The following is a 13,427-nucleotide window of genomic DNA, read 5'->3' on the forward strand; positions in this document are numbered from 1 at the left end:
ATTCTGTTATTTGTCAACATGGAGCACAGCCTACTGACCCTGACTCCTCCTGTTCTCTCAGTTAGGTTATGCCCAGATTATGTTTTTCTCTTTATTTATTTGTTCGCTGCTGTGGCAGCAGATGGCAGAGTTCACATCCACAGTCCGGTTAGTGGTTAGACTGGACTGACTGATGAGGGAATAATCCAGCAACAGAATCAATCAATTAAATGGAAATGAACAGACTACAAACTTTCTCTGACCTCATCATGTTACTGAAAAACAAAATCCAGTCGCAATTACATTTTCCTCAAAACATAATTGCTGTTGCAAATCAGCTGTAAATAAAATAACTTCTGGGAGACATGGTGGTGCATACTGAAAATACAGTGCATACAGGAATTGTGTTCTCCATAACAGGAAGCAGTAGAATGCCACCCACAGAAACAGCATGTTGCTAGGTAGATACTGATCATTGTTTGCTTACAAAAAACAATGTGAGCATGTTTTGAACATTTTTGAACATGGTTAATGTTCAAAATGTATGTGATGTAATATTTACCTCATTTAGTGTAATGACTGTGACATACTGAATGATTTTAAGGCATGATGAATCAGTTATGAATCTCAAGGTGTGAGGCAGAAATGATCTCAGGCTCTGAATTAAAGAACACACACAGATGCAGTTACTTGCTCTCTAATGCATCTATTGGACACACACACATACACACACACACACTACACACACACACACACACATACACACACACACACACACACATTTAAATATATAGCTGCTGATACAGATACAATATTAGATTTTTGACTATATTCACGCTGTTCTGATAAGTTACTGTGGTACTGTGGTTGTGAATGGGGACATCAGTTCGTGTTTTGCCCTAGTGCTGACTGTGTTGCATTGTATGCTGCTGGCAGATTATTACCAGCTGCTGATACAGAATAGACATGTTATTATGAAATCCTGTTGACTGAAGAAATCTACATGGGAAAACACATCTGTCCAAATGTAACTATGAATGACACACATATGTAAGTAATAAGTGACCTGTGTCGGACCTGACATATTCAGTCTGCCTGGCACCTGTGTCTTTCCCACTCTTACGTGGACAAAAAGTGCATCTGGCCGGAGTATTTAAAGCAGTGCAGCGTTGGTTCACCACCTGCTTGTCTGGCCTCAAGGTACGTACGCAGCATGACTCGTTCATATCTTTATTTCATTTCTCTGAAACCAAAAATTCTCATGGGACTTGTCCAACAGATGTTACAGAAATGGTGTTTGGGTCTGCTCTGCTTCCTCACTGGAGCATCATATGGTAAGTTGACTTTAACTTAACAATTTTGCTGAAATGGCAAACTAATTTAATAATATATTTAGGGTGGTATGTGTGTGTGTGTTTTTTTTTTTTTCATTTTTGATTTCAGGTTGCAGTATAATGTGTTGTATTGAAATAATATAAGGTTAACACTGAGTGAAATATTTGAGCCTTTGACTCCATATGGCTGCACTATTCAATCAGAGGAGATGAGTTTATAATGACTGACCCAGCTGCTTGTTAAATTTAACCATATTCCTGAAAAAACTAATTAATTATTTTTGATGATTTTATTCTTGCCAGTGGTGGAGCAGCTTTTAGATGATGTGATAGTTTCCATTAAAGAACTTATTTGGAAACTGATCCAAATGTTGTACTAGTTTAGCTTAGAATGAGCTCCATATGCACACAGTTATGATCACATTTGTAGAGTATACCAGTTACATTTTGTGTATGTAAACATAAGAGTTGCCTTGTCTTCACAAAGAATTTGATTTTATGTTGTAGCCTTTTGTGAAGAAATCCCCGAATCAAATTTTCATCCAAGAAAGCTTTGGATTTGGACAAACTAAATGGATGTGGATGTTGGGTTCACAGTGTAACCTTAGCAGTGCAAACCTTGTGACCATTTACTATAAGCTGTTTGCAACCTTCATTTAAGGGTCAGCTGTCATTTCTTTCTGGAGATTCTGTGAATTTAATTGAGTTGCCACTATGTGATATCAAAACTACATGTGAGGGAGAGTGGTGTGTTCTCCATGCCCGCAGCAGCTGAGGTCTGTTTTGATGAGCTGGGCTGCTTTAATGACCTCCCTCCCTGGGGGGGCACTGTCCAAAGACCAGCCTCCGTTCTGCCCTGGAACCCCGAAGAGCTCGGCACCCGCTTCCTCCTCTTCACACAGAGGAACCGCTACTACCAGGTGGGTGAGGTGGAGGCTTCATTTTTTTGTTCTTTTATTTTGTTGTCAGATGACTGAAGCCTTATATTAATTTCAGCTGCACTTTAGAAGAACTTTTATTAGTTTATTTTTGCCCAAAACAAGAACTTGGATTTCATCCCTCATCACATGCTTTTAATGCATATATAGGCATGTGAGCAATGTATTAAGATAGACATGAAAAAATGTGAACCTGTTCTTTAAGCTCTCACTGTGTTCATTATTGCTTTCCAATGGAAACCATCAGGAGATCAAGACTGACCAAACCATCCATGCCTCAAACTACGGTGGGACGAGGAAGACTCGATTCATCATTCCTGGTTATCTGAAAAAAGGAGATGAGGACTGGCCACAGGAGATGTGTAAGGTAGGACACACAATGAAAAACTCCTGACATTTGATCAAGATGTGCCACAAAATAATCATGTTTAAAATTTCAGCTGCGAGTTCTCTGGAACAAGAACCCTAATCCTAACCCTAACCCTAACCCTATTAACGCACTAAGAGGCCTTGAGGCAAAAAATGAGTTGTATGCCTCTATTCTGCCCTTGACTGCCTAATTAGTTTGTGGTAATCTAATGTAGCACAGAGTCATTGTAAATAATAAACACTGGGCAAGCACAATATAAACTACAAAGACCTTAAACTCTATTTTAACTTAGAGTCCCTTTACAAGAATGATCTCCAAGCTCAGGTAATAATGCAGTGACTTAAAGTCTCCATCATTACAGTTTTATACAGATTATATAGTAATAAATAAATAATCTTGTATTTCATCAAATTAACCAGCCACAAACTGGTTGCCACACATGAACCTGGACCCCCTGAGGTCTGGGGATATGATGCAGTTGCAGGTAGTTCTGCACTGATGACAGCAAAATCTCAGTGAACTAATCTCAGAGAAGAAACTCTGGCAACAATCCTTACCTCTCTATAGATATTTACATTAGCGTGTGTACGCAATGCCAATTAATTTCTCAAATCCTTAAAGGGTCAGTTCATCCAAATTAAACGAAACTTACTTGATCACTTCCCTCTGGTGGAGTATCCATCCAGTTAATTTTGATTTTGTTTGTTCAAGTTTTCAGTCTCTGAGTTTCTGCTTCCACTCCAGTACAGTGGAAGTGAATGAATTTCCAATAACCAGAGGCCTGTGCTATGAAGCAGGATTTGGGTTAGCGAGGTAACTTCAGGTTTAACCCTGGGTTTTCAGGGTTACAACGGTGGTTCACTTCTTACTGTGGTAAATCAGGGGATGGTTTGAGAACCACAAACCAAAATCCTTTCACCTCAACAGAAAAAGAAGAGATATCTCAAAACCTAGAATAATAATACCAAACCAATCTGTGTGGTACTACCAGAGGTAGCATAGTGTCCTAATGTCCCAAAGTTTCACAGAGTAAATAAGAATAAAACAGAGGTCCTAATTATCAGCCCCAAAAGGTGCTCAGAGCCCCTGCAACAGTCTGTGGTACCTTTACTTTCTAACATCAGCCTGTACAATAAGATTCTGGAATTTCAGAATTTGTCACATTTTTCTGAGAAATTACTCCAATTTTTGTGTGTTCGTGACTATATTACTGTATGGTGAAGCCCCTGAGTATATTTCTGAATGGTTGTATACTTACAGTAGCTTAAGGTCACCAAGGTAGGCTGACCTGTACACCAAGCAGTCCTGAACTTTGGAATAGTTCTCTTAGATCAATCCACTCTACTGACATTTTCCCTCAAAACTCACTTATATTGCCTTTCTTTTCTTAACTGATGTTATTTCTTGTTAATTATATTTGTTCTCTTTGGTTTGTTACTGCCCTGCCTCTCTGATTTCATTGTGAAGCACCTTATGCTATATGATTAAATCTTTATATTTATTTATTTATTTACTGGGTGCAAGTCCAGGAAGGTTTTTTGTAAATTGGGTGAACTGATTCTTTAATCCTCAATTTCATCAAGTCTATGTTGACTAACTTGTTGCTTGGTCTAGGTTATGCTGAAGTGGGAGAATGTGAACTGCATTGCTGTGGAGTGGAAGAAAGGTGTGAAGACTCAGTATGCCCAGGCTGCCAATAATGCCAGGGTGGTGGCTGCCCAGGTGGCATCCATGATCTCATTCCTCATGGTAATACAGAACACTGTCTGACACTGGTGTGCTGTAGGTGTAGGTCACAACTACAAAATAACAGCAATGTTCCCCTAATAAATGGACTGTGAGTGAGGAAAAAAACAAGTGTTCTTTCTCAAAGGAAGTGACATTTCAGGAAATATAAGGGCTCATTGATCTAAACTAGAAGGTGAGTTTAGCAGCTCCTATACAGCTCAGCTCTTTATCTGGGTCTGCAGAATGCTTGAGGTTAATCAATCTAGTTTTTCTGTTTCAGGTAGTTAAAAATTCCAAACCAGCTCTATCAGAGAAAACATCAGCCTTCATGCAGTCATCTGCAAAATGTGGATTTGAACTCATCCAACACCTGCCCTGCTCGCCTGATCTGGCCCCTCAAACTACTACCTCTTCCCCAACATGAAGAAGGAGCTCAGTGGATGCCATTTTAACAGTGATGATGACATCATAGCTGCCGTGACCATTTTCTCAGACAGCACCTGAACCAGAAAAACCAAAAGTTAACTTAGCTTCAAACTTTCTGTAGATTCACTCAGAGAGCTGAACTGCATGTGGATGTAATGAGAGCTGTTTAACTCATCTCCTTCTACCTTAGGACACAAACCTGTTAATCACCCCTTGTATATATGTCCACCATTTGTTATTGTACTTCCATAAAGTTTGGGTATTCAAAAAATCAAGAGACAGATTTTAAAAAGGATTGTCATAAGAGCATAAGAGGTTAATATGTATAAATCCTCATGTAGAGCGTATGTTTCATTGCATGTGAAAAAAAACTGCATATTACTGCTTTCAAAGAGCTGAGTTATCAGTGTAATCACAGGAGCCAGAATAAACTTAACATTACGCAACAGACAGGGTGGAAAGGGCACGGACTGACACAACTGGGAGCTGAGAGGAAGTTCTCATATACAAACAGTGATATATGACAAACTGTATGTTGGACATATGAGGAGTAGATACAGTAACTTTGACTTTAATGTACATGTTTCGTAACACAGGGTAACTACAAGCAGAAGGCTGATAAGTTCCACATCATCGGTCACAGCCTCGGAGCTCACATTGCAGGAGATACTGGCAGCAGGATCACTGGCCTTGCACGCATCACAGGTAAACCTGCTGACCAAACACAAATGGAAATCTAGCTGATTGCCTCTGATCACTAGTTTGACACTAACTGATCCTGGCCCATGTTGGTAAAACGCCATGTCAGTCTGCAGTGTGTATAAGAAATCTTGGAAGATCAGTGCTTCCTAGACAATTTTTTTGTATTTATAAAATCAAATAGTCTTAATGTCAAGTTATCAAAAGAGAATGCTGTGTTTAGAAAATTGTTAGTAATCTGATACTATATTAACAGCAAATATAATTACTTAAAATACTCATTGTACCCCCTGGGCCTGGTGAATGAGTGAGCTAAAAACAACACTTAGGCTGAACCAGTTTTGATCAATTTTTCTATTTAAAAGTGTTCAGGTGACAAAGAGGAAAACAGATTAGAAAGTGGATATGGAGAAAGGAAGAAAGCCAGGGACATCTGGTGGGTGGATGAAGTATGACAGGTGACAATGCTGGAGGGAACAAGGTAGGAAGGGATGGCAGGTTCAGAGGGGCAAATAGGCATCCTGGACAAACACTACAATTTTATTTTTGACAAACTGGTGAATCTACAGCATCTTAATTTGGGGGAAAGTATGTTGTTCTTTGTTGCAGTTCTTCTTGTGAATTAGTTTGCAGAGAAAGTTGAGTTGGGAGAACTTAGCTAGAGGAGTACGATCAGATGGATGACAGGGCCCTCCATGAATCTGTCAGTGATTTAATACTGTTCTTCCTCTGTGTAGGACTGGACCCATCTGAACCTTACTTCCAAGACACTAATGCCTCCGTGCGTCTAGACACCAGTGATGCTGCCTTTGTGGATGTTATTCACACCGATGGACTTCCTTTTAACTCCAAACTTGGTACATATCACTGTTGATCACAGTGAATAAGATAAAAATGGGAAGGATTCATTCAATGTACTGTAATGCCAAGGTCCAAATGAGTAGTTTACTCTAACTTGTAGTGGTTTCAGAATGAAACCAGAAGTCAAGTCAAGTCAAGTCAAATTTTATTTATATAGTGCCAATTCACAACAGAAGCTATCTCGAGGCACTGTACATATAGAGCAGGTCTAGACCGTACTCTTTATCTTATAAAATTTACAGAGAGAAACCCAACAGATCCCACCATGAGCAAGCACTAGGCGACTGTGGCAAGGAAAAACTTCCTTTTAAGAGGCAGAAACCTCGAGCAGAACCGGACTCAAGGTGGGCGGCCATCTGCCTCGACCGGTTGGGTTTAGACAGATAGAGAGGGGGGTGGGCGAATGGGGTAGGAGAAAGACAACATTGCAGATACACAGACTAAGTCAAAATGTAAATAGTAGTAGTAGTAGTAGTAATAATAATAATAATAATAATAATAATAATAATAATAATAATAATTATTATTATTATTATTATTATTATTACAGCTAAAGGAATAATAATGACAAACAATGGTACATTAATAGCACTAACACTATCAATAACACTAGAAGAAAATAGACAAAAATAACTTTCTACAATCTTTAAACATTTTCAGCCAGTTTCAATTAAGCTGCCTCATAAAGTTGAGAGATGAGTTGTGATCACAAATTTCATCAGATTTTGGTCAAATTAATTCCTCTGTCATTTACTGTACCTAATGATTTCTGTTTCGACCTTCTCAGGTCTGGGCATGTCACAATCTGTGGGCCACATTGACTTTTATCCCAATGGAGGAGAACTGATGCCCGGCTGCTCTGCCAACAAAGGCAGTCCCACTAACCTGGATGCTATCTGGGAAGGTAAGATACATCAAGAACCACAAACAAATTTTAATAGAGAAAGTGAAAATGCAATGAGCACATTGATGGTTTCGTTATAGTTACACTTTCTTTGTCACCCAAACAAAGACTGCAACAATCAAGTCAGCGATTTGGATTGCTCTCCATTGTTGTGTCTAAAACTGGTCTAGAACTCTTTTACCATTTATAATGTCCATGTTGTTTAGATCTGAACTGAAAAACTGTAGCTAAGAACAGCTTTTTACCAGATAGTTTTTCTTTTGCAATTGAAGGTAGTGCAATGTATGATGTAGGTAGGTAAATTAATCTGTAAACCAATGTACTAAACAATGCATCAAAAGTAATAGAAAAAAGTATCACGGTCAATACAACCATTGTTCACAATAAAATCTATTTTTTGGTTGGTCTAAATCTGCAGAAGTTGCTAAGATCCATTGTTTCTATTATGAGAGTAAAATATCCATAAAAAGTGTTAGTGCGACCTTTGATAATTCTGCTTTGATATACTCGACACACTACATGTCCATGTCTCGACTCTACAGGCTTCACAGCCACTCTTCCTATACATAACACAATGAGTCATATGTCCTATTTTCTCAACCATGCAACTTACAATGCAGAGCCCCCTGTGGAATATTGGAGTTGTCCCAATGGAAAAATCGTAAAGAAACCCCAGGCAGAGTTATTCCTGCTGGTCCCATCTGAGCAAATATTTTCTAAAATGAATGACGACGGCCTTCTTTTGAAATGTGCTGCTGAGTAGCAAGGCTCAAGTGGCAGCATTGGTGCCATGCCTGGGTCAGGGGTGGGGGGTGAGGGGGTGTTGGCACAGCTGAATATGCCACTTTTGATCCTATAGATAAGAGAGGGAGAGTGGGAGCCAGGGCTGCATAGCTGGAGTTCTTGGAGTGTCTGGTGTTTGCCCTGTACTGGAGGAGAAAACAACAGACGCCATGACCTCTTTCTATGTCTGTCTCTAACCACCACTGCTTCTCTATCTCTCTGTATCACATTCTTACTCTTCTCCTTATTGTTTTACCAGTGCTGACTGACAAAACTGTCATTTCCTAAACCTCCTAAACCTATCTTCTGCAAAAATCAGTGCTAATTTTCATGGTAAAGTGATACCCTGATAGTTTTAAATATAATTCTCCCATTTCAGTTGACAGCTTTTTGCTGACCCCAGTCGGAAGGTCATCAGTTCGTACTGATTCGTTCGGACATTTGCATCACTTCTCTTATTCCTCCTAACATTACCCACCTTTAACACCATGGCCCTCTCACCTCTTCTCCTCCTCTCTGACATGCCAGGTACCATGAGGTTTAATGACTGCAACCATGTCCGCGCCTATCAGTACTACAGTGAGAGCATGGTTAAACCTGGAGGCTTTGTAGGATTTCCCTGCTCAGACAAGGACAGTTTTGCTGCTGTAAGTCTTTGGTTCAACTCCTCACCTACATCTTTCAGCCAGACCATTCTTAATACAAAAAAGAATAGAAATACTGTCATTAATAGTTCAAAGGCTACTTTTCTATTGTAAAACAGGTTTAGAGAGTGTTGTAGAAGTCAATAGTCAACCATACAACTCCTGCAACTAACTTTGGTCAATGGATCCAAACAGTTAGTGCAGAACAGGACATTCTTCTGTAATACAGTCACACTTTGTATGAAAAGTTTACTGGATATGTACAATAAAGTGTCTATTGCAGCTTCAGTGGTCCCAGAAAAGATTCTACAGATGAGGGATCTGGGAGACACTCATTTTAAAAAGTGAGTCGGATGGGCTCAGACAAGAGAAATGCTGGAGGAGGCCCATTTCTCCAACATCCCAGCATGTGTATGGGATTGCCACCTGTTGCTGCTGTGTGACACTGATATGGCTGTGAACCATTTCTTTGGTTTTAGAAGTCAGTTCGGCAAAATTGGATTTTTGTTGCAGCAGTGGGGGCGATGTAAATGGGCTTCCCTCATGTCTTCCTTGGGGAGAGCTTGTATCTGCAGCTGTTGGTGTTAATGACAGTTTATCCCTGCTTTGGACACATGTCCCGATCAAAGGAGGCCTAGGGAGCGCCAAGCATGACCTCATATGACTATGTCCCTGTTGAGAGATGACAGCACCTCCTTGTCGTTCACCTCGTAAACGCACTCTGGTGTTTTTCCTGCAGCCATAGCTGACAGCCACAAAGTCAGCTTGTTCCCACATGGTAACTTACTCCATAACCAGTGCCATTCTCCACCTTCATATTTATAAGGTGGCAATCTGCAACATTTTAAAGGACTACAGGGGGAAAAGTCTTTTAGGTTTGTCACTTTTCCCTGACTGTTTACTGACAGGAGAAGACTCTTACACTCCATCATGTGGTGAGCTCACCCTTCACACTTCACCATGTCCTTGTCTTCACAGGGAAAGTGTTTCCCATGTGCAAACAACAAATGTCCTCTGATGGGCCACCGTGCTGACAGGTTCACTGTGACTGATGGCATTTCAAAGACAAAGTACTTCCTCAACACAGGCGGTTCAGAACCCTTTGGCCGTAAGTACCCTGCCCTGGCAAAAATAACAGTGTGACTCGCACAATCAACCTTTGAATCTCATTACTGTCCGGTTTTAGCGTTTTCCACGCTTTCATCTCAGTTGAAGGATAGTGTACTATGGGCAGGTACCATTCTCCATCCCAGTAGGCTCATCTTTTTCAGCTGAATTTAGATAATTAAAAATGCTTCATCATCCATTAAAACCATTTCTATGATGTCCTGAATGAAAAGAAATGAAAAAAATTAAATGTAAAGCAAACTGTCACACAGTACTTAAGTGAGTTAGGATTACTGTTAAAGGTTGTAATGTTTCCATTTTGATTGGTTTTGGTAACACATAAATGCAGAATGGAGAGGGCCATAGTCTTTCTGTAGGGAAGATTTGTTCATTCACTTTTTGCCGGCACTGTGCTGTAGAGTTTCAAGGTTTCCGCTGCAACAGCAATATAGGTAACAATCTGAAAAATATTTCATCCCTGTGCTCTTTGATAATCCCCACCCATGTATGACACCATACCAGAGCTATGGTGAAATAATGTGCTTACTAATTCTTTTCATTTCTAGGTTATAGCTACAAAATGACAGTAACTCTTGATGGTTCCAAGTGGCCTAATCCAGGCTTCATGTTCGTGGCACTCACTGGAAACAGTGACAGTACCAAGGAGTACCAGCTTCATGTGTAAGGATGATATGCACTATTCTCTGGTTTTGTTAAGGATTTTGTGCTTCATTTTGTAAACTAGGCTTTGAGAGCTTGAACAACTGTACCTCCTCTTGTCTGATCAGGTAACTACCTGCTACCTGAAGCACAGATCTAGTCCTTTGCAGATAATAACTGATTGTGTCATTTCTGTTAGTTAAGCTGCTGAACTACCTTTCATCTCCTCTACTACAGTAGAGGGTTTTCTGAGTCAGCCAAGGTGGTAGTAAGTGGTAATCCCAAAATCCAGGCTTCAAAATGTCCTCTGAGGGTTGACAACCCGAAACTGGCATTGACCATAGATTGTGTGAGATAGAGCAGTTGATTAACAAAGGGCTCTAATGTGATGGCTTACTTCTTAAGTTAAAACAGAATAATGAAAAAGTTTTCTCAAGTTCGATGCAGACCAGACCAGAGCAGAAAGCTGCATGATGTAAAACTAGAATATTGCTCACATTTGGTCTTCTGGAGTCAGTGATCACACAGGAAAAAGTAGTGAGATTGTTACTGTATAGACTGTGTGTATAGTGACAGCAATGAAAGTACAAAGTGTACTTAATGAGTTAAAATCTCACCACCTAACTCTGTTGCAAAGTTACCCAAGGGAAAGTTTCTTTTTAATTAACATGTTACTACATCTCATGAATTGTGGTTTAAGTGTGATCTGTTGTGACATTTCTCAAGGGGTACACTGATGCCTGGATCGACTTATGAAATGTTGTTCAACGCTGAGGTGGACGTAGGTGATGTGACGGAGGTGAAATTCCGGTGGAACAACCACATCTTTAACCCTATGAAACCCAAGTATGGAGCTTCTAAAGTGGAGCTGCAGAGAGGAAAAGACAATAAGACGTAAGTTTGTCTCTTTTGTAAAGATGACTGACAGTGAGATGATACAAAGAGTGAAAATCAAGCAAACCTACACAGCAATATCTCATTAATCCTCCACCATTTTCTCCAATAACTCTGGAATAGACAGTTTGATGTTATAGGTTGTATATAATGTTGGTGGTGCTTAACCATGAATAGTACATGCCCCTTTATTTTTAACCAAAACTGAGTATTGCTACCATATATATAATAAGAAATATTATGTATTACATAATATCAGATATTATATATAATATTGACCAGTGACAGTGTTTCTCACTCTTAACCTCTCAGCTTTTCATAATAGTTTCTGTCGATACCTTCCTACCTGCCTACCTTCCCTGGTATGTTTAATTTGTGCTGTGTGTCTGTTCTCTATCTCCATCATCATCAATGTTTGCAGTACACCTCTTAGTGGTACCATGAAAAATCAAAGCATGGGGATGTGGCTATATTTGTAATGAACTGTATCTGCATCAAACAGTTTTTCCCCTTAAACATACTTTTCTTTTTGTCTGACCTCATTAAAGTCATACATGTAGAGGACTAGTGGAACCCTTCCCTTTGCCACATACTTAGTTTGCAGATTTGATGGTGAGAAAAGAACTGGTGGTACATCAAATAAGGAAATATTTGTTTCATGTCTTAATGTGTTTTACACTTTATATGTTATATGAGCACAACTTGGCTGTGTCTCTGTTTTACCTGAACACAGTTGTGCTTGAGCACATGGATGGTACTAGCTTTAGCCACTAGAGGGCAGCATGGTACTGCCACTAGTGCCATCTAGTGGTGAGGGCAGCTGGGGGTTGGGATTGGAGTAAGATGTTATAGAAAGATGTAGAGTTCATCCTTGAAAATTCTTCTCTATAATATTATGTGATTCTTTGCCAGCTCATTTCTTTTGTACCTATCAACAGAAATGAAACATAATTATGGATTTTTTTTTGTTTGTTTGTCCTGGAACAAAACTGCACTAAACTCCAGGTATATTTGCTGTTTTTGTAATTACATTTTGTCTCCTCAGCACACACAGATTTCAAACAATCACTGCATACAAAGGTTTATTCTTCAGTCCTAATATCAAGTGGGTTAGAAGAGACTGCTGTTTAGACACCTTTGTAAAGATTAAACTGAAATATTAATTTAGATTCTGCTCAGTCTCACTCTGTCTCTGTCTCTTCCTTCACAGTGTCCTCTTCTGTGGAACAGAGAACGTGGTGGAGAACGCAGTCCAGTCTGTGCTTCCATGCCAAGTTTAACCAGTCATAATCACCATGTTACTTGGGGTCTTTCAATAAAGAACTTGATTTGCACACATTTTATTATTATTATTATTAAACTTTATAGAATGACACTATGGAGTCCACAAAAGCCAAAAGATGACATCTTTATCTCTGTGTACAAGATATAGATAACAACCTGCAACAACCTGATTAAACAATTAATGATTTGTTCTGTAAAATGTTGGAAAATGTAAAAAAAAACAAAAACAAAAAACAAAAAAAATGACTATCACAAAAGACCAAAGTAATGTCTTAAACTATCCAACACCCAAAGATATTCTGTTTAAAATCTGAGAACATAAGACTTAAGTTTTAGAAACTGGACAAACAATGACTCAAAATGATTAATCACTCACCAAAATTGCCAGAGATTAATTTTCTTTTGATTCCTTCATGCAAATTATCATAATTATTTTTGGTGCATTGAATAAAATAGTGTAGAGATGACTGAAACATGGAAGCGAGAGATGCAACAAAGGTTACAAGAGATACATACAGATACAGAGAAATGGTCAAAACCACCGATAAAGAGACGCACACAGAGTATAATATAACCTGCTATCTACAATGAAATCATGTGGGATACTGCAGCTTTAAAAGCAGAAAACAATAATTATACTTATTCAAGTTAGTAATGTGTGAACACTGCAAGTCTGTGAGCTGGTACAACATTAGCGATTGCATCTTTATGCACAAGTTTCCAATCTCCATTGATTATTTATCAGTCTTTGTAGTAGCATGAGAATTCACATAAATTCACATAAAACCATCCCTGACAACTTCAAAGTTATTTATA

The 13,427-nt window shown here is 39.1% G+C and overlaps 1 protein-coding gene across 6 annotated transcripts in view; it reads left to right on the forward strand.

The window, feature by feature from the left end:
- LOC108884816 (inactive pancreatic lipase-related protein 1) overlaps positions 1 to 12,661 on the forward strand; it is a 31,002-nt gene extending 18,341 nt beyond the window's left edge. Inside the window, exons 1-13 of one of the 6 annotated variants that reach the window (XM_018678903.2) lie at positions 1,077 to 1,179; positions 1,259 to 1,313; positions 2,085 to 2,233; positions 2,499 to 2,618; positions 4,236 to 4,370; positions 5,372 to 5,480; positions 6,212 to 6,331; positions 7,123 to 7,239; positions 8,551 to 8,669; positions 9,645 to 9,774; positions 10,340 to 10,454; positions 11,160 to 11,327; positions 12,538 to 12,661. In XM_018678903.2, the coding sequence (XP_018534419.1) occupies positions 1,259 to 1,313; positions 2,085 to 2,233; positions 2,499 to 2,618; positions 4,236 to 4,370; positions 5,372 to 5,480; positions 6,212 to 6,331; positions 7,123 to 7,239; positions 8,551 to 8,669; positions 9,645 to 9,774; positions 10,340 to 10,454; positions 11,160 to 11,327; positions 12,538 to 12,607 (1,407 nt within the window). In that variant the 5' untranslated portion in view covers positions 1,077 to 1,179 and the 3' untranslated portion in view covers positions 12,608 to 12,661. Of the gene's footprint in view, positions 1 to 1,076; positions 1,180 to 1,258; positions 1,314 to 2,081; positions 2,234 to 2,498; positions 2,619 to 4,235; positions 4,371 to 5,371; positions 5,481 to 6,211; positions 6,332 to 7,122; positions 7,240 to 8,550; positions 8,670 to 9,644; positions 9,775 to 10,339; positions 10,455 to 11,159; positions 11,328 to 12,537 lie in introns of those variants that run through there. The other 5 variants (XM_018678902.2, XM_051076778.1, XM_051076779.1 and 2 more) reach the window with 5 other exon arrangements.
- The last annotated feature ends 766 nt before the right edge of the window (positions 12,662 to 13,427 follow it).

This window comes from Lates calcarifer, linkage group LG16_LG22, assembly GCF_001640805.2.
Source record: "Lates calcarifer isolate ASB-BC8 linkage group LG16_LG22, TLL_Latcal_v3, whole genome shotgun sequence".
In the NCBI taxonomy this organism is placed as follows: Eukaryota; Metazoa; Chordata; class Actinopteri; family Centropomidae; genus Lates; species Lates calcarifer.